General features: G+C 42.9%; 1 protein-coding gene across 1 annotated transcript; it reads right to left on the bottom strand.

Moving 5' to 3' along the window:
- Positions 1-8,865: 8,865 nt before the first annotated feature.
- GINS3 (GINS complex subunit 3) lies at positions 8,866-18,755 on the bottom strand. Its single transcript, XM_030848070.3, has 3 exons — positions 18,388-18,755; positions 11,114-11,347; positions 8,866-10,744 (listed from the first exon to the last, which is right to left on the bottom strand). Exons 1-3 carry the CDS (start codon positions 18,571-18,573, stop codon positions 10,514-10,516), a joined length of 651 nt encoding a protein of 216 aa, XP_030703930.1. The 5' UTR covers positions 18,574-18,755; the 3' UTR covers positions 8,866-10,513.
- Positions 18,756-26,488: the final 7,733 nt, after the last annotated feature.

The following is a 26,488-nucleotide window of genomic DNA, read 5'->3' as shown; positions in this document are numbered from 1 at the left end:
TAATATGGTAACATCCTCTGCAGCTGGTCTTGAGTTAGCTGAGGTTGAAGATTAGGTAATTTCTCTGCTACTTGGTGTTTTTTCCTTTGTTTTTTTTTGTTTGTTTTTGGCCTGATTTTTGTAACTCAAAACTAGTTTAAAGTCTTCCAATGAATGTTCATTCCTTCCACACCTTGTAAAAGTCTAAGCACTGCCCCAGGGCACAGGGAGGCCAGGTGTGAAGTTTCACTTGGCAGAGCTGTAGAGATGCATTTCTGTCTCTACTTTTTTTTTTTTAACATCTTTATTGAAGTATAATTGCTTTACAATGGTGTGTTAGTTTCTGCTTTATAACAAAGTGAATCAGCTATATGTATACATATATCCCCATATCCCCTCCCTCTTGTGTCTCCCTCCTACCCTCCCTATCCCACCCATCCAGGTGGTCACAAAGCACCAAGCTGATCTCCCTGTGCTATGCGGCTGCCTCCCACTAGCTATCTATTTTACATTTGGTAGTGTATATATGTCCATGCCGCTCTCTCACTTTCTGTCTCTACTTTTGCACCTTGAAATCAGCCAAACCCACGTGAGCCGAGCCCTGTCCTTCTTCCGTGCCCGGGTGGGTGCGACCCGCTGGCCGCGGTGTGCCCCCATCACAGGACTCTGCATTTTAACCCTGGGGCACATTATGGAGCTGGGCAGCTTGCAACTCACCATGCAGTACATGGAGCATCTACTGGGTACAGGCCTGGTCCTTTGTGCTCTGGGGGATGCAGTAGGTCTGGGGTGGGGCCTGAGAACCTGCATTTCTAACCAATTCACAAGTGATGCTTATGCTGTTGGTCTGGGGACCACACTTTGAGAATCACTGCTATAAGATCTTGCTTAAATGTCACTCCCCTGGAGGCCCTCCCTTCCAGCCCCTCTGCCAACCTTGGGATGGCGCTTCAGCCATAGGCTCTCAGGCAATTTGTATGGCTTCTTGCTTGTGATGGCCTGGCCCCTGCTTCCCTCCCCCACTTCACTATCTGTCACTCTCATCCTTGCCCTCCATGCTCCTGCCACCCAGGCCTGCTTTCCCTTCCTCAGAATAGGCCAAGCCACAGACCCCACTTCTTCCTGCCCCAGGACCTTGGCACTTGCTACCCTCACTGCCTGGAATGTTCTTCTCTGGGCTCTTCACCTGGCCGACTGCATATCCTAACTTAGAGAGGCCTCCTATGAACCCAGTTTAAAGAAGGTCCCCTGAGCTGTTCCCCTTCACACGCCCTTTAATTCATATCACAGATCTTGTGTTAATCAGATCTAACCCCCCTTGAGAATGTAAACTCCACAAGGGCAGGGAGGAGTGACCATTCCACTCCCCACTGTAGACCCGGTGCCCAGCGCTTGCACAGGCTAGAGCATCACTGGAGAAGTGAAGGAATGGGATAAGTTTCTGCTCTCAGTGAAATCCACTTTGGAAGAGGCCGGAAAACCTGCCAGGCTTGCCCTGTGGGCTCTTCTTTCTGCAGACCTCCCTGCCATTAGGTCAACCATCAGCCTCTAAGCACTTTGTTTTGAGCGAGGGGGTGGGGTGGGGATGGAGGGAGGCAGTGGAGGTTTGGGAACAGCCAAAGTTGCAGCTTAGACACATAATCAAATCCAGAGGGCTGCACTGTGTTCTGCCAATTGAGATACCAGATTAAGCAGGCCAAGGGCCCCTGGGGCAAGATGCCACGCAAAATAACTTTTCAAAAATAGCAACTTGTATCTCAGGAATGAGCACGAATTGTCAATGACATGAGCAGTGTTTTGAAACAGAAAGAGGAGTCCTATTTATATTGCAGATAACGGTTATGTGATATAGGCATAACTTGGGCCAATTTTCCCAAAGGAGATGTTTAGGAGTGATGGCGTGGTGATGCCTGGAGAAGCTGTGTTGGAAGGACCAAAGCTGAAGAGAAAGACACCTAGTGGTGTGGTGGGAAGAGGATGTCCATGGTTCCTGGCCAGGCTCTGCTGCTTACTGGACAATACAGTGGAGCAGCTAAGATCTCCCTTCAGGATCAGCTGGATCAGGGTTCCAACCCTGGGCTCAGCGCTTGTTGCTGTGTGACCTTGGGCAGTTGCTTAACCTCACTAAGCCTGTCTCTGTCTCTGGAAAATAAGGGGAAACAGTAATTTCTCTCTCAGGGTTGTAAAGAATAAACCAAAAAAAAAAAAAAAAGAATAAAAGAAATAAAAAGATAATGTGTATAAGGTGGGTATCGTAGTGCCTGGCACAGAGTAAACACTCAATAAATAATAGATGTCATTAGCTACAACACTTAAAAAATTTTAATTGTGATAAAAAAACCTAAAACTTACCATCTTAACCATTTTTAATGTACAGTTCAACAGTGTTATATACAGTCACATTGTTGTGCAACAGATCTCTAGAACTTTCTCAGCTTACAAAACTGAAACTCTTACATCTAGGTTTTTAACCCATTTTGAGTTAATTTTTGTATATGGTGTTAGGTAAGGGTCCAACTTCATTCTTCTATAGTAATACTTTTATATTGAAAAATTCCTCTTACCTATTTGTGCCTATTTTCTCTTTTATTGAAAAAAGGTAGGGTCTTCCCTGGTGGTCCAGTGGCTAAGGCTCCGCACTCCCAATGAAGGGGGCCAGGGTTCGATCCCTGGTCAGGGAACTAGATCCCATGTGCCACAACTAAGACCCGGTGCAGCCAAATAAATAAATAAATATTTAAAGAAAAAACAAAGGTAGGTTAAGAACTTTTCTATTCATCAAAAGATACTACAAAGAAAATTAAAAGACAAGCCACAAACTGGGAGATTTTTTACAACACAGATAACTGAAAAAGGATTAGTATCCAGAATACTCCTATAGGTCAGTAAGAAAAAGACAAATGTCCTCAGAGAAAAATGAGCAAGACACAAAAAGGAATTTCACAGAAGAGGAAGCATGAATGGCCTATGAACATATAATAAAATATTCAGCCTCATTAGTGCTCAGGAAAATGCAAATCTGCATCACCATGAGGTATTATTTTATACCCATTAACTGGGCAAAAATTAAGAAATCTAATAATGAGGACTCATACCGAGCAGATGGGAGAGTAAATTGGTACATTTTGGCAGCGTCTTGTGCCGTTGAGCACTCACAGACCCTACAAGCCAGCAATTTAACTTCTAGGTGAAACTTACCCAAGAGCAACTCTTAAATAAATGATTCAGATGTGAGGATGAATGTGCACAGTGACAATGTTTGTAATAGAAAAAAGGACTGGAAACGAACCAAATGTCCAGTAATAAGAGGATGCTTATAGAAATCGTGGCATGTTCCCAGAATCGAGTAACATTCAGCAGTAAAAATGAACTGCAAAAACATGGTTGAAAGTTAAAACGTAAAATTGAGTGAAAGAAGCATGTGGGTGGCAGGGTATTATTTTGACAGAGTTCAAAACCAAATCAAAATAATATTCATTAGATATATAAAACAAGGCATAATAAACATAAAACCCAGGACTGTGGTAACTCTGGGGGTGGGGGCAGCAGGAAACCATGCAAAAGGAACCAGAAGTATTGATTATTTTCTAGAACTGAAGTGAGTGGAAGTCCCTGGGTATTCTTGTTATTATAACACTTCATAATCTAAAGATATGTTACTGGCATTCTTTTACATGTATTAAGTGTAACATGATAAAGAGTTATTTTACCAGCCTGGAAACCAGTTAATTCTTATGGGCCCTTTCAGCTCTAAGCTACTGGGTAGCAGCTACCAATTGAGGGAGATTTGATAAGAAACTCTCCACTCCTCTACCATCTGTTTATTTTGGGAAGAATTTGGAAGGGGCAGACGTGGCACTGCCTTTGAGGCCTCCAAAACAAATTCTGGGCACAAAACCCAGAGTAGAGGCTGGAGGTTTGTGAGAAGAGGCACAAAGAATGATCCTGTGGACAGGAGGGAGAGAGCTGGGTGAACTGTGGCTGACCCGGCTCCCAGGCCATCCTCAAACTGGGAAAACTGTTTGGCTTGTACCTTCCGACACTGTGGCCCAAATCTGACAGGGAATGAGTGGGCCATCAGGCAGACACCTACCATCCATTACACTTCTAGAAGGGAACAGGTGTGGAATCACTGAACAAAGGGGTCCCACAGAGAATATTACTAAGAAGTCACCCCTACACTATTTCTCTGTCTTTGGCTTCCCTGGGTTAAAGGCCATCTTGGGGGCCTGAAGACATAAGCTCTTTCCTGAGAGATTTATTTCACAGTGTGGGTCCCCAAGGGAACTTGCCACATGGTGTGGATGACATCGAAGGAGGTGGGTATGCTTGAGCCGTAATTAAGCAAGGCAATCCGTCCACCTCCGTGTAACTCAGCTAAGTAAACGCTATTCTCTCGACAGGTGCATCTACAATAAGCCAAGACATTTTTTTCCTATGGTTTCTTTGTTTTACTTGCAGCAGCAGAAAAGCCTTTTTAAATCACAATGGTCTATGGATATAACAGTCTTTCGAAATGGAGTGAGGTTTTTCAAATTTTATTGATTTCTTTTAAAAATGCCTTAAAAAGTAGAGAGCTTGATTATCACTGCTGACTACACACGAACATGATGTATCATGTTATATGGTGAGCTCTCCCTAAAAATCTTTAAAACGATCTAGAAATTCAGCCAGTAGAATCCTCTGAAATGTTGATCAAGGGCTGAGCTGCCTCAAAACCTGAGAAAACACCTCCTGGACTGCTCAGTGACAGGAAGAGAAGTACTTTACTTAATTCTTATCTGGTCTCTTGGATGAAGAAATGCGTGAACATAAAATGCTAAATTAGAAAATGACAGTGTCTTTTGCAAAGTTTTTTAAATGTTTTCCTCTTGAACCTAAGAGATAGCCAAGCGCCAAGCCCTCTTGTTCCCATTAAGGTAAAGCCACTCTCCGGGAACACCCTTTGTCATCTCTCCCTCCAGTGACCCCGCCAATGGTGGCTTTTAACACTGGTTTCTGTCTTTCTTCAAGCATCAAAATGCCTCCTCACCACACCTGAATCTACTCATTGCCCCTGAATCTATACTTTTTAGCTCCTCATCTGCTTTCCTGCATCCAAAGAAACTGTCTTCAGGGAAGAACTTTAGTTGCCAAAAGGGAGCCACACAAATCATGTGAGAATCCAAGAAACTTCTCTCTCAAGGGTGATACAGGAGCAGAGAATGTCATAAAGATACAAACCTCTGGGCTTTTTTCTTTTTTTTTAATTGGCCATAGGTGGGAGATGTTTGCAAAGATTAGCTGGTTCTCCGTGCTTCCTTTACGGATTCTGAAACAGTAGCAGTTCCCAGGCACTATTTTCAGAGCTGCGCTGACATTTGTTCATAATGTTAGGGTAGAAAGCCCTGCTCATTTTAAACTCATTTAGATACAGAGAAAATTAGCTAGTATGTGCCAGAAGTGAAAGGGGAGAATATCAAGTTACCACCCTCAGGGAGAGAAAGGAGAAGTTTTAAGTAAAATGAAAGAGGCCTTTTCCCATCAGATGCAAGTACTGGGGAAAAAGTGAAAATTTCAGGTGAAAAGCAAATACTCTGTCCCTTCTTAACTAGCTCACCAGCAGCTTGCTCCTGTGCAAGCCCTACTAGGCCCCTAGTTGGCCCCAGTTATGCAGCCCAATGCAACGACGCCTTTCCAATAAGCCTACCTTCTGAAATGAATATAGGGAAGAATCTAATACTGTTTTGCTTCCCCAAATTGCTCTAAAAAATTATTGCTCCCTAAATGCAACGTAGAACTTTGGATTGGATTCTGGAACAACAAAAGGACATTAGTGGAAAATCTGGTGAAATCTGACTAAAGCCTGTGGCTTAGTAATACTTGATAAACGTACCATGATTACGTAAGACATCAGGGAAAGCTGGGTGAAGGATATAGGGGAACTCTGTACTATCTTTACAACTATTCTATAAATCTGAAATTATTTCCAAATAAAAAAGTTTAACGAAATGATGCCCCTTGAGTGGACTTCACTCTGATCTCTGACAGATAGGAGGCCTCTGGCTTCTGGGCGTGGCCTCCTCGCTTTAGACCAGGGGTCCCCAACCCCTGGGCAGATCGGTACTGGTCCTGTTAGGAAGCGGGCCGCACAGCAGGAGGTGAGCGGCGGGCAAGAGAGCGAAGCTTCATCTGTATTTACAGCTGCTACCCATCGCTCACGTTACCGCCTGCAACCCTACCCCCACCCCGTCTGTGGAAAAATGGTCTTCCGTGAAACCGGTCCCTGGTGCCAAAAAGGTTGGGGACCGCTGCTTTAGACCACAACGCAGGCAACAGGAGAGCACACCCAGGAAGGAGAATGCTTGTCTCGTGTCCCAGAGGAAGGCTGCTTGGAAAGCAAGCCGCGTCTGACTGTGTCTGATTGTACTGCGTCTCCTTTGATTAGCGAGGCAGAAAGGCAGAAGCCTGGAAAAATCAACAAAACGATCTCAAACAAAAGCACGCTGGGCCTGTCACATGTGTTAATCATTTGCTCTCGGAAGAGGGTAACTTTGTATTTTCTCAGACTTGCCCTTGATTCACTATACATTTTATTCACTATTCATTAAAGACGGGAGATTTATTGTTCATTCAAAATGCCACTATCAAGAGTTAGCAAGAGAATTCCAAATTTTAGGCACTTTTCTTTAGGTTCAGGGCATTTAGTTGTCTTTTAAAAATTGTTTCTATGGTAAGACAGAAATAAAGACACAGACCTACTAGAGAATGGACTTGAGGATATGGGGAGGGGGAAGGGTAAGCTGTGACGAGGCGAGAGAGTGGCATGGACATATATACACTACCAAATGTAAAATAGATAGCTAGTGGGAAGTAGCCGCATAGCACAGGGAGATCAGCTAGGTGGTTTGCGACCACCTACAGGGGTGGGATAGGGAGGGTGGGAGGGAGGGAGACGCAAGAGGGACGGGATATGGGAACATATGTATATGTATAACTGATTCACTTTGTTATAAAGCAGAAACTAACACACCGTTGTAAAGCAATTATACTCCAATAAAGATGTAAAAATAACTAAATAAATGTTTCTATGTGTAATCAATATTAAGATTTTCATTTTACCTATATTAGATAAGGACTGTTGAAATTAAGGTTCTTGGAGTAATTCTTATAGTTTAAGCATCTATCCTATATTTTGTGCCACAAGTTACTTCAAGTATAGATTTTTCTCTTGAACACAAAGATACCTACTTTCAGAAATGTACGTACGGCCTCTGCAATTATTTTCTTTTGCCAAGATCAGTGTAAAATATTATATTTTCACTTAAACACCATTGTCCCAGATGGTGTAAAGATGAAAAGCTCTCCTGGAATTTCTTGAAGGCTGGTGGAACAGAAAGACTCAGAACAGGACTTGACTTCTGTATGAACTTGAGTGAGCTGCTCAATAATTCTGCATTCCAATTTCACTACCTCAGACACAGTAGTCCAGAAACTTCTCAGGTCCAGTGGTGCTCAGAGATTAACAAGCTCTATAAAATGTTCAGAAATCTCTTAGGCAGAAGGTGAAATTTTTGCTTAAAATAAGGAACAAATTACTTCTGCTGTGGAAGCAGTAAGAAAATTCAATACCAAATCACTGGGGTAAGGATGGACTTTTTAACAAATGGTGCTGGTATGGCAGAGGGGCCTTTTTCTGACAAGGGAGGGTTTTAAGCAGAGAAGTAATAAGATCTGATTTATTTTTGAACAAGACCACTGTGGCCGCTCTGGTGAGAAGAGTCTAAAGGCGGGGAAGGGTGAATGAATGCAGGGAAAGAGTTGGGAGGTGACCTCAACCATCCCGGACAGGAGTGGAGGTGGGCAAGAGGCAGGCAGGTTCTGCCAATGACTTGAAGGTTGACCCAAAAGATATGAGAAAGACGGCCAAGGAGGACTCCTACGTTTCTGTCCTGAGCAGTAGGGAAGGATGTAGTTGTCAAAAACAGAGATGAGAAAGATGATAGGAGGAGACTGTGAGAGTAAGATTAGGGCCTCAGTTTCAGCCCTGTGGGGTCAGATGTTGAAGTGGAATGTCAAGCAGGTGGCTGGCTGCAAGTCTGGAGTTGAAGGGAGGTCTGGCTGGAGATGGAATTTGGGAGTCATCAACGTATAGATGGTGGTATTTAAAACTTGACACTGGAGGGAGTCAGAATGGCTAGAAGAGATCCGAGGACTGACCATGGAGCCATCCAAAACGCAGAGATCAGGAGAGCGGGAGGAAATGACCTGGGAAAGCAAAGCCTTGGCCCTTCCTCTCGGCAGCCCAACTTGTACCACAGGGAAAAAGCCTGAAGACAGTGAGGTCTTTTGTATGTAATTAAGACCAGAGTTACCTGGGAACAGAGCCTTTAAGGGGAAAGAGCACACATTCCCCCTTGTTTTTAAGAGTGATATGGTAGCTGAGCCCATCTGTTGACTTATTTTGAAAAATTCACTTCTTTGAAGCGACCAAGAGACTGATTTGGGGGAAGGTTGCTGGGGAGAGGGTTAGTAACTGACAGCCTCGAAGGCAAATCTGTAATTGGAGATGGGCTTCGGAAGCTCCCTGTAATATAATTTGTTCACAATTTAAAATGGAATAAATTCTACACGTGCATACCCACATATTCTTGGTATGTGCCTCTGAGCCAAATTTTTTTTAATAAGAAAAAAACCCGGCAGCAGCCTTAGGATTGACTTTAAAAACAAAGCTGTCTGTGAATCCAAAAATTAAAAAATATGTTTTTCTCACTGACTATGAATTATCTCTGGGCCCCTGACTATATGTAAATGCTGTGACAGCAATGGAAGTCCCCCTTTTCAAGGACACAGCTCATCCCTATGGAGAATGTCCCCCATATTTATGAGTATTGTGCAAACAAAAGAGCAGTTGCTAAAACATGGATTTATTGGGGCATTATTGTCAAATACTATCAAAGACAAAATTTTCTGTTAGCTTTGCCTGATCATCTGTAGTACTCGAGTTACAGAAATAGTACAGGTACAGAATGTATTCATGTGCAAAGTGGATCATTCATTTAGCACCAAAATCAAATTATAAAAACATCGGTTCCATCTTAAAACAGGCATTTAAAAAATATTTCTGACATTCTAAGTTTGCATCAAGACGTCTGTACAATCTGGAGACCCAAATCCCACTGTAATTTCCAGTGACAAAGGCAATTTTCACTAGTTGTGGGAAGTTGGAAGGGGACCCATGGTGTGGTGGTAACTGCCCTTCAAAAAGTCCAGTGGGTCCCAGGGATGCTGTTTCCTACTCTGCCTGAGGTTTCCTCCTTGATCTCCAGGGAAAGAGTTTTGTGGTTGCTTAAACAGAGTCTCAGTAACTGGTCAGGAATCTGTTATATAATAATATTGCAAAACTTACTGAAGAGTAAAAAACCATGACCGAGGTCTCTTGCCCACTCACATCTGCCATGCTAAGCTTCTCAAACAGGGCTCTTCATAACCAGCAACCCTGAAGCCCTGATTTCAATGTAATAAGGGCTGGTTAACACCCTTTAACAACTACTTTGTGATTCCAAACAACCCCCTGACAGCTTTCCTAGGGAGAGCATGGAATAACTGTGCGGGGGCTCTAAAGATCTAGAGGCAAAAACAAGCTCAGTTTAACCATTTCCGCCTAGGCGTGAAGTCCAGTTCATGAAGCCCTCCTCACAGAAGAGGAAAGCAATGTCTTCTCTTCAGTAAAAGCCTTGCCACTCACGGGGCTTTCCATTTTCCTTCCTTATTCTTTTTTTTGTTTGTTTTTTTTGCGGTATGCGGGCCTCTCACTGTTGTGGCCTCTCCCGCTGCAGAGCACAGGCTCCGGACGCGCAGGCTCAGTGGCCATGGCTCACAGGCCTAGCCGCTCCGCAGCATGTGGGATCTTCCCAGATCAGGGCATGAACTCGCGTCCCCTGCATCGGCAGGCGGACTCTCAGCCACTGCGCCACCAGGGAAGCCCTCCTTCCTTATTCTTGGCAACTGTTTTTTGAAACTGGGTAACTCCCCATAGGCAGGTGGCAGGAGATAGTTACAAGTAGAGCCAGCATCCTGGGGGTACTGTCCTTTGTGCAACCATGAGGAAGATGAGGCAATTAAGCTCAAGAGGACATTTTGTGAACAGGTTAGGAAGGCCCATTTGTACCCGTCCTTTGGAGCTAGTGAAACTGGATATCTAAGGCTGTCCAAACTCCCAGGCACGAGGAATCCCAGTTCCAACTCTATTGCGATATATGCATTCATGATCCTTATTTATGAAGGACTTTGGTTTCTCCTTGGCTGTGGGTTCCTGGGCTAAGTAGGTCTGGTCTGTGGGTCAGCAGGTGGGATAGTCCTGGAAGACTTATAGGGCCAGGGACATCCTCCAGCATGTTGTTTCCCCACCAGATGGTAGCACTCCCGACAGTGCTGCTGGGAATAAGTCACAAGATGGGACATGATTCTGGCCCTATACAAGGTCAACTAGGCTCCTATCAAGGACACACAGAGGGATAAGTCTACAGGGAGCAATTCTGTGTTCTTCTGGCCTTCAGTCTTCCATGTCAGTGAATTTTCTCTTCGTGTAGTTCTGAACCAGGTTGGAAGCTGTGATCTGAGAGGCCTGCCCCTTCTCCCAATACTGAAAGTCATTCAGTCCTTTCTGCCCTGTTTGAAACAAGCCTCTCTCCATCTCATCTAGCCTGGCTACCAGCGCTGAAGTGTCTTCGTTGTAAGCATTCTGGGAGGAGTCCATGATGCGGCGGAAACGTCCAACAAACGTCTGAAGAAGCGAGAGACAGAAATCAGATACATTTTAATCCCTGAACATTTAAATGGCACGAAAGGCAAGAATATGGTTTAGGACTTAGAAGGAGGTCTGCGTCTCCTCTGCCACCTGTAATCAAGTATCTTATTTCCAGGACTTCCTGTTGGTCCCAACTCTTAGCAAGCAAATATGAAGAGCGACAGACAAGCCATATTTACATGTGTATATAATCAGCAAACACAGTCTAATTGTAGGCTGACCCAGAATAACAAGAAACTGATTGTATAAATCATACACTTCCCAGGTAAGAGTAACATCTGGTGGCTGCCACGGCTGGCTCCTGAGACATGTGCAATGCCATAGGTTTTCACGTCAATAACTTGCCTGCAGGAGAGACTGGGAGATGTCTGTGTTCTCTGGACTGTCAAAATGCAGGAGTTGGGAGCCGAACCCGTAGAAATGTGGTCCCATTTTGTGGAGGTCCACCACGTTGGCATCTGCACTGAACACGGTCCTCCAACCCTCCTGGTAGATTTTGGGAAGTTCCACAGAAAGGATCCGGCGCTTGTTGTCAAAAAGTCCTTTTGCCAGCCACAAGGGGAGTTCAAGCTTTGAGCCCTGTATCGCACAGGATTGTAGGTTTTAAAAACAAGTAACGTAGTAGGAAATGTGTGTGACAAAAAGGAAATGCACATGGCCTGAGGGAATATCAATACCGCCTGTTCTCTTTAGGGGTATAACTGTCAAATACAGAAGATATAGCTGTGATGTGAAGAAATGAACTGTGTGGGCTGAAGTTTTATGTCATGATGGAAAGGAGAGAGAAAAAGGATTTATATACCAAAAACAAAGTCGAGAACAAAAATGTGACACAAAGGGAAAGTTTTCTAACTAACATAAATAAAAACTGTCCAATTGCAGATACTTCAGAGATATAGTAAACATTTCTACTTTTTTTGAAGATTCAACATCTATTCCACATATGCACTGTCTGACTACTTACTGTGTGCCAAGCACCTCTCTAGGTGCTGGGGAATATAAAGAAAAATAGAGTCAGCCTGAGCTCAGGCTACAGCCCCTCCCCAGCCCAATACGCAGCTTTAAAGATGACAGAAAAGGTAAATGTCTCTATTTTTTAAAGCCTTAACAGAATTAGTAAATAGATGAGGTGGCCACGATGCAAGCAGTTTCTGCAGTCCAAGCTGCAGAAACATTAAAATGAACAGACAAGAATAGCATATGCAAGGGCCTGTTTTTACCTCAAAGGTCTGCAAAAAAGTAACATTTATACTCCTAAAAACAGGCAGTTAAAAATTTGCAGAAGCTACAAATTGAAGCAATCAGCTCTATATAAAACAGCTAGAAATTCAGCCAGCATTTTAATATCCCAATGAGAATCTGGAAAACGTTCTCCATTAAGATCATATAGACTCCACTTTTTTAAAAAAAAAACACTTTATCCCTGTGCCTCATTTATTCTGTAATTAAGTTTGTACCTTTTAATCTCCCTCATCTATTTCACTCCTCCTGCCCCTCCCTCCCCTCTAACAACCATCTACTGGTTTGTTCTCTGTATCTGCGAGGCTGTTTCCATTTTGTTATGTTTGTTCACCTGTTTTGTTTTTTAGACTCCACATATAAGTAAAATCATACAGTATTTGCCTTTCTCTGACATTTTTTTTAGAGGTTTTCTTTTTATATATACAAGACACATTAATCCATTAAATTTGAGGACAAAGTACAAAAAAAAACTTCAACTAACTCATCTGACAGTGTTGTTCACACTCATGATGACACTTTTTGTCGGTGTTGTTTTGTTTCCTAATAATAAAGGAGAAGACTTAGGGCTGTTGGGCTGATATATATTTGTGGGTCCCCCCTCGCACCTCACCCACACACCACCAGGGTGAACAGGAGGAGGAGAAGGGAGGGCAGGGCCCACAGCAAAGTTTCATAATCTTGAATGCAAGAAGTTAAAGAGAAACATCCAAAAAAAAAAGGCAAGCATAACTGGGTTAAGGAGGCAACAAAGGCACAAACTCTCACAGAGGAGAATTGCTGTTAAAGGTGGGGGTGGCTTTGAGGGGTGGGTGAGCAGAGCTTTTGGTTAAACCTCACAGGACTGGGGAGAAAAATATTTGGTTCAAAGCTGCCCAAGCAGCCAGGACATGAGGGGTCAAGATCCAAGAAACAAGAGAAAAAAGCAAAGTCCAATATTTGGCACTAAATATCAACAGTAATTAGGCTCTGACTTTAAAATAAATAAAAAATCAAATGGAAATTCCAGAGCTGAAAAATGCAATCATTGACCTTAAGAACTCACTAGATTAAGTCAAATTTAACAGTTTTACCAGATATAACATAGACGAAGTGAGGATCATGAATTGGAAAAAAAAACAGTAGAAAATAACCAGACTAAAGCATAGAGAGAAAATACAGAAAAGAGCCTAAGAGGCATATGGAATATGGTTAAAAAAAAAAAAAAAAAAAAGTCTAACATACATGTAATTTGAATCCCAGAAGGGGAGGAGGGATAGATTGAGGCAAAAGAAATAGCTGGAGATAATGGCCACGAATTTTCCAAAATTAAAAGGAATATAAAATCACAGATTCAAGGAACATTATGAATACCAAGAAGAATAAATATTAATAAGACTTCAACGAGGCACATCTTACTCAAACTGCTGAAAAACAAAGACAGAGACAAAAGCAGCTATTAGTGGAGGTGAGGAATATATTGCCTTTAAAGAAGAAACAATAAGAGTTAAAGCCGACTACAAAGTGCTGGCAGAAAATAACTGCTTACTAAAATTCTATACCGAGTGAAAATATCCTTTAAAAGCAAAGGTGAAAAAAAGGCATTTCCAGACAGAAAGTGTGCACTAAAAAGTTAACACAGCAGCCTGAGACTGCTCTCCTTAGAAAGGCCTGCTTGTAAGGATGACCTTGGTTGGTATCTGGGAATTTGGGTTTCAGGAGAGTTCCCACCATTCCTGGGACTGATAAGAGTGCCTCAATACGCCTACACTGCTTTTGTTTGTTTGTTTTTGTTTTTGCAGTACGCAGGCCTCTCACTGTTGTGGCCTCTCCCATTGCGGAGCACAGGCTCCGGACTCGCAGGCTCAGCGGCCATGGCTCACGGGCCCAGCCGCTCCGTGGCACGTGGGATCTTCCCGGACCGGGGCACGAATCCGTGTCCCCTGCATCGGCAGGTGGACTCTCAACCACTGCGCCACTAGGGAAGCCCACACCTACACTGTTTGTACAAACAATGTGGCTTATGCTGAACCCCTGCTTTCCTTCTTGGAGTCTGGAATCTTGGTATGTGCTAGGTAGAGAGTGCCTATATTAAACTTCCCCCAGTAAAAACTTGGGTACTGAGTCTCTAATGAGCTTCCCTGGCAGACAATATTTCACACATGTTGTCACAGTTCAATTTTGGAATTAAGTGTGTCCTACATGACTCCACTGGGACAGGACTCTTGGAAACTCGTGTCTAGTTTCCTGCAAACTTCATCTCATGCACCTTTTCCCTTTTCTGATTTTGCTCTTATCCTTTTACTGTATTAAAATTTAAACACAAGCATGACTATCTGATGAGTCCTGTGGGTCCTCTTAGTGAATCATCGAACCCAACGTTGGTCTTTAGGACCCCTTGTACAGACAGAAATGGAGAATCTATCACTAGAAGACCCAGAGTAAAGAAATCAAGAAGGGAGAATGAAAATGACCCCAGCAAGAAATATGGAAATGTAGGAAGGAAAAAAAAAAAAGAGTAATGGAAAGAGTAAATAAGTGTGTAAATATAAAAATAACAATAAATGACAATAATGTTTTATAGGATTTAAAACGAGTCAAATTACAATACAACAATAACATAAAAGAAAGGAGGGAGAAAATGGAGTTAAAATGTTCTTAGGGCTTCCCTGGTGGCACAGTGGTTGAGAGTCTGCTTGCCGATGCAGGGACACGGGTTCATGCCCTGGTCTGGGAGGATCCCACATGCGGCGGAGCGGCTAGGCCTGTGAGCCATGGTCGCTGAGCCTGTGCGTTCGGAGCCTGTGCTCCGCAACGGGAGAGGCCACAACAGTGAGAGGCCCGCGTACTGAAAAAAAAATGTTCTTAGATTCTAGCACTGACTGTGAAGTGATGAAAGTAGTAATTCATATAACATTTTTGGTAGTCAGAAATGGTTGTGTAATATTTAAGGTAGCCACTAAAATAACAGAAGAATAAATAATAAAAAGGAAAATGGATAACAAAAATTTGATTAATACACAAGAAGTCAAAAAAGAAAAAGGAAACTAAAACAGATGGAACACAAAGAAAATAGTAGGAAGGTAAAAATAAACACAAATAAATCAATAATTAAATAAATGTAAATACATTAAATATACCAATAAAAAAATTGTCAAACCAAACCAAAAAACCCCAACTATATGCCGCTTAAAAGAGTCATACCGTAAATATAAATATAAAGACATATAGAGGTTGAAAATAGAAGGATGGAAAAAAGTTATGCAAACAGTAATCAAAAGAAAGAAGCATTACTAGAGATAGAGGGACATGTGACAATAATAAAAGGGTCATTAAACCCACAAGAAGAATATAAATACTATTTAATTAACAGAATTAAAAAGAGCAACTGACAAACCTATAATCATTGTGGGAGACATTAACATTTCTCTTTAGATAAATGAGAAGTAGCAAACACAAAAAAACTGTAAGAACATAGACGATCTCAACAAAACAAATAACAAACTTGACCTAATTTACAGATATAAATTATGTATTGCAGACCATTACTTCACAATATAGAGCTTTTCAAGCATATATAGAAGGGTTAAATTGATCTTATGCTGGGGTTTAAAGCAAGCGTTAACCTTCAAAAAACTGAAATCATTCAGACTATGTTCTCTGCCACTGTGTAACTAAGCCAGAAATCAAAACCCAAAAGTGTACATAGTAAAATCCCCAAATGTTTGCACCTAAGCACCAGTCTTACAAATAATCCATGAGTCAAAGAAGAATTCACAATGGAAATCAGAAAATCAAATTAAAACTTGTGAAATCTAGTTAAAGCTAGAGGAAATGCATAGCTAAAAATGTAAAAAGGAAAGCTGAAAAATCAATGACCTAGGTACCCATCTCAAAATGTGACTGGGTGGAAGAGAACAAAGAAAATCAAGTCTGAAGAAAGTAGAAAGAAAGAACCAATTAAGATAAGAATTTAACGACCTAAAAATAAAAGTACAAATGAGAAAGTTGACAGAGCCATTACTTAGTTCTTTGAAAAGACTAACACAAGTGATAAACTCCTAGTAAGACTAATTAAGAAAGACATCATAATTTCTCCATATCAAGAATAAAAATCAGGGGACTTCCCTGGTGGCACAGTGGTTAAGAATCTGCCTGCCAATGCAGGGGGACATGGGATCGAGTCCTGGTCCGGTAAGATCCCACATGCCGCGAAGCAGCTAAACCCGTATGCCACAATTACTGAGCCTGCACACCACAACCACTTAAGCCTACGCACCTAGAGCCTGTGCTCCTCAACAAGAGAAGCCACCGCAATAAGAAGCCCACGCACCGCAATGAAGAGTAGCCTCCACACGCCACAACTAGAGAAAGCTGGCGCGCAGCAACAAAAACCCAACACTGCCAAAATAAATAAATAAATTTATTTTTTTTAAAAAGAATAAAAATCAGGACACAGCTATAATTGCACAGATGTTTAAAAGATAGTAAAAGGATATTTGAACATTATAACACTATATTTGAAAATTTAGATGAAATAGTCAAATTCCTAGGGGAAAAAAACAAGGTACCAAGAGTAAAACAAGAAAAGAAAATCTGATAGTCCTGTGTCTATGAATGATATTAAATGTCATTAAAAACCTTCCGACACAAATCTCCCATGCAGAAGAATCCCAAATAATTTATGCAGACACTGTGCCCTCAAAGAAGTGGGGCACAACTCACCACTCCTTAAGTATGGCTGCACATAATGACTTCCTTCCAGAGAGAAAAAAGGTGGGAAAAAAGAGTAACTTTACAGAGAAGAATCCTGACAAACTCCACCTCGATCAAGTGATCAAGGTATCTATCAACATAAGTCATGCTGATGGCATGTACCCTTGATACGATGTGGTAAAAACGGCACTTTTACCTTTGTGGTCTTCCTCCTCCAAACACAGTCTAATCATAAAGAAAACCATCAGACAAATCCCAAATGAGGAACATTCTCAACAAAATACCTGGCCAGCACTCCACAAAATTCATGGCCATTAAAAACAAGGAAAGTCTGATAAACTGTCAATGCCAAGAGGAGCCTAAGGTCACATGATTACTAAATGCAATGTGGTGTCCTGGATGGGATCCTGGAACAGAAAAAGGACATTAAGTAAAAACGAAGGAAATATGAATAAAATATGGACGATAGATCTGTATATCAGTAAGAGAACTAAATCCTTAACTACTATAATGGAAAGTCAATAAATAATGTCTAAATTTTTTTAAAAAATCAAGATAAATTTAAGGGACTTCCCTGGTGGCGCAGTGGTTGGGGGTCCGCCTGCCGATGCAGGGGACACGGGTTCGTGCCCATGTCCGGGAGGATCCCACATGCCGCGGAGCGGCTGGGCCCGTGAGCCATGGCCGCTGAGCCTGCGCGTCCGGAGCCTGTGCTCCGCGGCGGGAGAGGCCACAGTGGTGAGAGGCCCGCGTACCGCAAAAAAAAAAAAAAATCAAGATAAATGTAAGAACATTACTTAGAAATACGGAGGTGAATTTTGAAGAAACTGTGAAAAAAGTAGACAGATCCTGTGGAAATAGAAAGGGGCATGAGGGAAGCAAGGCAGAACCTGCTTTTTGTTATAAATCTTTCGGTACCATTTAACTTTTTAAACTCTGCATATGCCTTACTTTGATAAAAATTAACTCAAAACAGACCAAACAAAAGCACCCTTCTAAACAAAACTTAGGTTAAATAGGAAATCAAAAATAACCATTGCAAGCCATGTTCCTGGGACAAACTCGAATTTGAAGTCCTGCAGTCCTAGGTTCGAATCCCTTACAATGAGACCCTGGCCCAAACTTTCTGGGCTTCAATTTCCTTATATGTAACAACACCTAACTATAGGGTTGTTGAAGGACTAAAGGGGTAATAGATGGAAAAGTATACTCCCCCCACCCCATCCATGCCTACACTAAAGCCCTCAGGAAATGGTTGCTGATACCGTCTTCATTACGCAGGAATGAATCTAGCAATCTGCGGTTCCCAGACATCATCTACTCTATACAACACCAAACTGTTGTGTTCTAAGGCAAAAGTGATCAGAACCCTGGTCCTCAAGTATTCCGTAGGCGCCAATCCTTAAGCATCAACACACGTAGGGGTGTAAAGACATTGCTGAATATGGATAGTTTCAAAAATCCGTGTTGCAGGGAGCCTGACGACCCACTATAAATTTAGTTTCCGTAGGGGTGTTGAAGGCTAGGTCGGCGGGGGACCAGCGGACAAGACTCCTTAACTCACGGCCCTGCCTCCCCTTAAAACTACAGATCCCAGAGGCAGCGCGCCCAGCGACGCGGGCCGCCCCCCCCCAAGCTCGCAAGGCCTATCGGGAGTTGTAGTCTTTCCGGGCTGGATCGCTTACCTGAGGGATTGCGTTGTCAGCCTCGGACCCTCCGCTCCGGTCTAGGAAGAAAGTGCCGAGGCGCGGCATAAGGATCTCTGTGCGCACCGGGAGCTTCTCGTGGGACATCAGGATGTCGTCCAAGGAAAGAAAGTTCTCCTCAGGCCCCAGCGCACCCGACTCCACCCGGAAATAAGCCTCGGACATGGCGGCGGCTTGAGCTTCTCCGTTTCCACTCTTGGTGATTCGGGAGAGTCAGGGATGTAAAAGAAAGAGGAGGCGGCTGAGGCCGGTCAGGACTGTGAGGGTTGAGGATGTCGCTGCGGCCACCAGGCTGGATTCAAACGCTTTTACCGCGCCCGGGGACGGGCCAGACAAGAGCAGTCGATCCAGGCGGATCTGCCCAGGCAGAAGCAATCGACAAAGTCTGCGGATTTGGTTCAGCGCTACCCAAGGGAGGGGGAGCAGTAGGTGGATCCGCCTGGAGATTTTTTGCAGCTCTGTAGCCCAGTGTGAGAACTTTAAAAAGCAGCTGGAAATGCCTTTGAAACTGCAAGATGCATTTGCACTGGATTGTCTTTATGTGGTCCTTTAAACGTTTATATGAAATTTAAAACACTTTGCAACACGTTTGGGGGCTTAAAAAAGGATATCATTGCACCCTCTCTCCCAGGCTTGATCCGTTCTGACCTGTTTACTACAGTTTGTCAATCTCTGTGAATATCTGTTAATCTTGGTACTTGAAAGAAACATTCAAAACAAAACAAAACTCTAGCACTAGCTCCAGATAGTTATTATGGACTATTTGTAGTATTTTGGAGGAGGTGTAGAGTGGCAGGAAGGGTGGAGCACAGCACACGTGGCTTGCAAAGGCCCTGAGTCTACTTCAGGGCCCCCCCGGTTCACCTTAACATCAAGTGGCCATCTCCTTTTGTGGCTTTTATTTTAAATCCTTAAGAGAGGAAATCTGATCGGCCCAGTTCATCTCTTTGAGGCAGGCACATTGGTCATAGGTGGCCAGCCACTCTGTAGATTGGGTGCCTGTGTCAGTGCCACAGGGACAGGGAAGGGGTCATGTTACAGGTACCAGACTTGGGGGCTCAGGGGCATGGGTGGTGGCAGAGTGTTGAGAGAGGCACTACAGAACTTATTTCATAAAGAAGGACATTTTCTGGGGCGACTAGAGCTGTGAGCAGAGGGTTCCTAGGAAAGGAATGTGTGTTAACCATGTTTTTTATGTTGTGTATTTTATGATGCTTTGACATCTTGGGGCCTTGCAGCCCCGAGGGAACTGTTCCTCCCAGGGTGAGCTAATTCCTAGAGTAACAAACAACTTGCCTATGAACCTGCCTGCCATGTACAAAGCAACTGATCCAAAGCCCACATCCCAACCACTTCCTTTATCTAACTCCCACATACCAAGCCAATATTTCCCCTGCCCTAAATCACCCCAGGGCCAAGAACTGGACAACTAAGAGACCAACCTTATTCAAACTATCCACTCCTAGGTTTGTTCAGACTTGCCTACTCTGCCTCACCCATTTCTTCCCACAGAAACCACAGTAAAGGTTCTGGGCCATATTCTCCCCTTGCTCCTTGTGCCTCCTGACTTACCCTGGTACTCCCCTGTGTGGCCCTGCATGGCATGATGTGCCCCCTTTCCTTGGGAGTAATAAAACTTCTTTCAGTGGCACTGACCACTCTGTGTCATCACTCAGTGACCAATATAAGTTAAATCCTGGGCATCGTCAAAACCAGAAGCGGTGGGGGAGTGGGCCACATTATGGAAAGCCTTGGGTGCTATCCTAGGGAGTTAGACTATTCCATAGGAAATGGGAGAAAAAGTGTAAGGTTCTTGAGCAAGTAGTAACATATATCTGAGCTTTAAGAAGAGAATTCTGGCAGTGGGGTGAAGAAGGGAGAGATTAGATGCAGGTAAGTCGGTCTGGAAGCTGTTCCGTGGGCAGTACCTGGCAAGCAGTCGGATATAGGAAGGAACGGACAGAGAGGGTCAGCGATGACTCAGGTTTTTAACTTGGTTGACTAGGTGGATGGAGGTGTCACTAATTGCTGTACAGAGCACGGGAATATGGGCGGTTTGAGGAAAATACATGTTTGATTTGGCACTCGTGGAGTCCAGGAGCCGCTGAACAGGCAGGTGTGCAGCCCAGTGGAGAAACCAGCGTTGAACTTTCAGTTATCTATTTTGTGGTAGTTACATGAGAGTCTTTTTCTTTATCTTTTTTTTTTCCCTGCGATGCTCGACTTGCGGGATCTTAGTTCCCCGACCAGAAATTGAACCCTCACCCTCGTAGTGAAAGCACAGAGTCCTAAGCACTGGATCGCCAGGGTTATCTATTTGTGGTAGTTACATTTTCTTTATCATATTTTAAATGCTCAGTTTGCTACACAATCCAATACAAAAACAAACATAATTCATATCCAAAACTTATGATTTCTAGGATGAATGGATGTAGGGTACTGGATATAGTTTAGGATAGAAATATAAGTTAATTTGTCTAATTGAAGGCAATGTAGGTTATTTGCTGACAAAGAGAGTAAGCTATTTTTTATGTTGAAACTGTTGAGGTGGATGCTTAATGATCTATCAGTGCCAAAGAAAGGCATTACTTTTGTACAGAGACTAGAATATTGGCTCTAAACTCAAATACCACAGTTATTTTGATACTAAGGTAACAGGCCAGTGTTTAAGATGAAATCAGAGTACCTTGGTTTTCTTATTTAACGTCCTGGCTCATCCATGAAACTATTATTCATTTCGTGTATGTTTTTTCTCTATTTAGTCTGTTTTCTCCTTGAACTAATAAATGAATAAGCCAGAAAAAGTGAAATGAGTGAAAGTTTGAGCTTATGATGCTAAACAATTACATTAATTCATTGACAAAAGGGGCACATAGTTTATCAAGTATAGATCTGTTTATAGCCTAAAGAGCCAGCCATGCTTCTTTTTTTTAAGAAAGCTTGTGTCCCTTAGTCCCCAGCCAACCAATCTACATACCAGAATTACACTGAACAGAATTTCAGTATATTTATAATATTCAAAGTATATTCAATATATTTACAATATATGAAATTTCTGTCTTCTGAAAGGTATCTGCTGGATCCCTGAAAAATAGAATCATTTTCCCACTGTAATCATTTCAAGATTGCAGAATTGTAGAACTGTGTAGCATATACAGACTTTAGATAAAGCAAAACTACAAGCAGCATTAAATCTGTGTTTTTTTGAATACCCGTGCTTTCTAAATTTCTTCCATTGAGTTGGGGGGCTGTGATGCAAGTGACAGAAATCCAAATCCAGGGGTGGGGGCAGGGGAAGACCTACGGGGGGGCGGGGTAAGGAAAGAAACAAAGAAATATATTGGACACCATCCTTCAAGTTGCTTGCTCAGCCAGAAGTTTTAGGTTGTTCCGTGATCCCTCTTCCCTTACACCCTTAACTGGTCCATCAGCAAATGTTGGCTCTGCCTTCATACTATTTCCAGAATCTGCCCATTGCTCATCACTCTGGTCCAGGCCACCATCATCCCTTGCCTGGATTTTTAAGTAGCTTCCTATTTTAGTCTTGCTTCTGCCTATGACCTCCTTATTGTTCCTTGAAAACCCCGGGCACACTCATTCCTCAGGGCTTGGCACTGTCTGTTTCTGCTCCCTAGATTGCCTTTCTATTGGATTTCCACATGGCTGGTCCTGTTTCGTGTTTCCTCCAAAGTCACCTTGAGTAAAGGAAGCTTTCTCAATGAGACCTTCCCTAGCCCTTCTATCTACAGTTTTAACTCTCCCCCACTGGCACCAAGTATGCCCTCCCCTTTCCCCCTCAGCCCTGACTATTCTCTAATGTCCTACGTATCTTACTTATTTATCTTGCTAATTATCACCCCTACTGGAACATTAGCTCCGTGAGGGCAGGGATTCTTTTTGGTGTATCTTTCACTGCTGTATCCCCACAGCTTAGTGCATGGTAGGCACTTCATAAATATTTATTGAATGAATTTGTGGTTCTTTATTTATAGTAATTATATTATTTTCTTTTAAAATATGAAGTAAAAACAATGAATCAGTTTTAAGTAAATAATAGTACAAGTGATGTACAGATATTACAACAGGAGCAAAGGGTAGCAGTGAAACATTGAAAACACTGGACTTAAGTGATTAAAAATACTTTGCCAAGGTACAGGTTCCAGTCACATGTAACTTTCTACATCCATAAGCTCCAGTCAATAATAATGCCGTGATGAAAGCTCATTGACTGGACCCAACTCAGTTAAATGTGTTAAAGTTTGGTGCAACAGTATTGAATTTGACTTTTATACCAACTGTGAAAATGTAATGCTTAAGAGTCGACAAGATTTAAAATGGCTTAGTCTCCTATCTATGAAACATTTCCAGCAGCCATTTATACTCAATTGCTGTGTTACTTCTGGGATCTGACAGGCCTGGGTAGAGTCCAACTTCCAACACTTCAAGTGGCTCTGAGAGCTCGGGTGAGTTATTGATTGGAAACTTCTTTTCTTTTCTTTTTTTAAGTTTGTTTTTGGCTACGTTGGGTCTTCGTTGCTGCATGTGGGCTTTCTCTAGTTGCAGCGAGCGGGGTCTACTCTTTGTTGCGGTGCGTGGGCTTCTCGTTGCGGTGGCTTCTCTTATTGCAGAGCACCGGCTCTAGGCGCACAGGCTTCAGTAGTTGTGGCACACAGGCTCAGTAGTTGTGGCTCACGGGCTTTAGAGCGCAGGCTCAGTAGTTGTGGCACACGGGCTTAGTTGCTCCGTGGCATGTGGGATCTTCGCAGACCAGGGCTTGAACCCGTGTCCCCTGCATTGGCAGGTGGATTCTTAACGAGTGTGCCACCAGGGAAGTCCCAGGAAGCTTATTTTCTGCATCTGTAAAATGGGAATTATATGATAGTAGCTCAAGAGTTTTGGTGAAAGTGGAATGAATGAACCAGTCTACGCAGAGCGCTTAGCTCAGGGCCTGGCCTATAGTAAGGGCTCAGTAAACATCCTCAGTATCATCAATATTCATATGCATTTGTTCACTGCTGTATCCTTAGCGTTCCAAATGATACTTGGCACGTAGCAAGCACTCAATAAACATTTGTTAAGTAACTATCGTCATTCATTACTGTCATCATTGATAAAGGCTTGGCTACGCTTGCCCGCCCCCCCATTCAAGTTTCTAAATGTACTCGAAGATGATAAATGATTATTCTTCAACTTTTCCCTGAAAACATTGTTAGAATTTATCTCTTATGAGTTCAAACTCTTAAAATTTTTTAATTTTGAAATTACAGTACTATGTTTGAAAAGTTATTATGTAAGGTTAATGGATTTAAATCACTGGAGTTCATTTTTACATAATTTAAATGTTCTTTTGGTTGAGCTATTTCTTGAGCGCTGCTTCAAAACGCCTTCAATGAGATCAAAATAAACTGATGGGCATAATGCAACCTTATGTGTGGGTACTGCCGATTTTAGATCCTTCCCACAATCTTCAGCAGAAATTGTAAATGCATCTTATATATTCAGAGACTTTGTGTGTCACCCTCATAACTTGGCAAAGGAGCAGATATCGCATCAGTATAACAGAGGTAACTCATTTAATCCAACTTTTCTTTTTCTGTGTTCCCAGCTCCATAAAAATACCCTTTCCTCCCATTCTTATATTTTTATCTTTTTCTGGTAATTTATTATATAATTGAATCCATGTTCTGAGAGCCAGAGTTTTTCTCAGTCCGAAGGAAGAGGAGTGGCAAGTAAATCCATTAGTTTAAGGAGAATATGGGGGAAGAACAAGCTGTCGTTTATTTATCAAGTTATTCAGATGCCTTAGACTTCCCTGGCGGTCCAGGGGTTAAGACTCCATGCTTCCACTGCAGGGGGCACGGGTTCAATCCCTGGTCAGGGAACTAAGATCCCACATGCTACATGGTGTGGCCAAAAAAAAAAAAGATGTTCAGACGCCTATTAGACACCCTGGGGCTGCTGATGTGAACGCGTAGAACAATGTGACGTGTTCTGGGCTGTTAAGGATATTGGTGCCCAGTGAAGGAAACAGTAACATGAGCCGTGTCCAAAATGTTGTGGAAGTTCAGGAAGAGTGGGGACTTCTGACCTGGACAGCAGAGGGGTTTACAAGGTCTTTACAGAGGAAGGGGCATCAGAATGGGGCCTTCAAGGGTGAGTAGGACTTTTCCAGCAGGCCCACGAATGCGAGGAGGGGTCATCCCAGACCCAAGGATCAACTTCAAGCAAAGATGTGGGATCATGGAAGTTGAGAACCAAACTTCTTGCCTTTCACACCAGTCCCTCCTTTTGCCTTGCATCTGCTGGTTAATGGCTTCACCATCTGCCTGATTACCTGTATCTTCATATGGCAAGTAACAGGAGAATCCAGCTCAAACCAGCTTAAGTGACAAGGGATTCTAGACTCCAAAACTTGAGTCCAAGACTTCATGGTCGGTTAGTGCAACAGCCTCCCAAGACTGTCACTAGAAATCTAATCTTTGCTTTGCTCTGTACATAGTCATGTCCAGTTATGGCTCATTCCCCTGGGGGTCACAAGATGTTTGCCAATTAAGTCAGGTCTACAAGCATCTTTATTCTTGTCCAAACAAGGAGATCATCCGGTCCCAATAGAGAGTTCTGACATTCATGGTCACTGACAGGTTTAGTTCACATGCTCACTCCTGAACCCAAAGCTAGAGCCAGAGCAATGGAATGAGCTAATTAGTGTAAGTCACTCAAGGCCCACCTTGAAAGCTGGGATGGGGTCAGTTTCCCTAAAGCACATGGGCTGCACAACAGGGGAGACTGGAAGCCAATTTCTGTGTGACAACCTAGGTGCTTTTAGGAAAGCAGAAGCTGGGTAGAAAACAAATAAATGTCTACTGCAATCACTATCCAATTCAGGACCCTGGGAAGAATTCAATATTACTTCCTCTCTCACCTCCCCATATCCAACCTTTCAATAGGTTCTGCTAATGCTACCTTTTTTTCATTCTTTTGTCCATAAAATTGCCTTTGTTCAAGCCCTCATCACTTCTCACCTGTACTCTCAAAATGCCTCCTGACCGGTTTTTCTCTGCCTCTGCTCTCTCCATCTTCCAAAGTTTCCCTTGCACTATTCCCATAGTGATCTTTCTGCCCCAAAGGTCTGATCTTATTACTACCCTGCTTACAACCCAAGTGGCTCCCCATGGGTTACAGAATAAATTCTAAACTCCTCGGTAAGTCATACATGTCTTCCATGATCTGTGTATCAGTTTGCTAAGGCCACCATAACAAAATACCACAGACTGGGTGACTTAAACAACAGAAAAGTTCTCACAGTTCTGGAGGCTGAAAGTCCAAGATCAAGGTGTCGGCAGGGGTGGTTTCTCCTGAGGCCTCTCTCCTTGGTTGCAGATGGCGCCTTCTTGCTGTGTTGTCACATGGCCTCTCCTCTGTGCACGCACATCTCTGGTATTTCTTTCTTATAAGGACACCAGTCATATTGGAGTAGGGTCTCGCCCTTATGAACTCATTTTACCTTAATTACCTTTTTAAAGGCGCTAATTCCAAATATAGTCACGTTGGAGGTTAGGGTTTCAATATATGAATTAGCGGGGCGGGGGGGCACAATCCAGTCTGTAATAATCTGGTTTCTATCTTCAGCCTCTGATAGTTACTCATTGTTACCCAACAATACGGTTTCCCAAGAGCAAAGATTAGCTAGAGATATCTGATTGAACACAACCACACACACCGCCCTTCCTACTTCCTGCCTCACATGTCCTGAAACGACACCTTCTGTCTCTCTGTAGGTATTTCTGTCTATACGTGAAACCCATAAAAACACAGGAAAGCAATAAAGAGTGCCACCAGAAGAGCAGATTATTCACGAATTCCTGTAAGATAGAAAGCAGGTGGGATCAGATTGACAGAAAAACTGGAGCAAAGAAAAACACAGCTTAAACATGGATAGAAAAAAACCCAAAAACAAAACTACTACCTAGGAAACTAGAACAGTTCAGGGATATTCTAAGCTCAGCCAACAGACACCTAGAGCAGGAGGAGGTGCTGGGGCAAGAGACGGGTTATCTGTACACATGAGAGCCAGGTCAGG

This window comes from Globicephala melas, chromosome 19 (genome assembly GCF_963455315.2).
Source record: "Globicephala melas chromosome 19, mGloMel1.2, whole genome shotgun sequence".
Taxonomy (NCBI): domain Eukaryota; kingdom Metazoa; phylum Chordata; class Mammalia; order Artiodactyla; family Delphinidae; genus Globicephala; species Globicephala melas.
Note: the sequence above shows the minus strand (reverse complement) of the source record. Positions and strands in the feature narration are given on the sequence as shown.

What these genes read in the sequence shown, in the direction of transcription:
- GINS3 (XM_030848070.3), bottom strand. Translation starts at nt 18,573, where the DNA reads ATGTCCGAGGCTTATTTCCGGGTGGAGTCGGGTGCGCTGGGGCCTGAG. An exon ending in CTGACAACGCAATCCCTCAG is followed by an intron (nt 11,348 to 18,387) that starts GTAAGCGATCCA and finishes TGTGCGATACAG; the next exon opens with GGCTCAAAGCTTGAACTCCC. An exon ending in TCTCCCAGTCTCTCCTGCAG is followed by an intron (nt 10,745 to 11,113) that starts GCAAGTTATTGA and finishes TCGCTTCTTCAG; the next exon opens with ACGTTTGTTGGACGTTTCCG.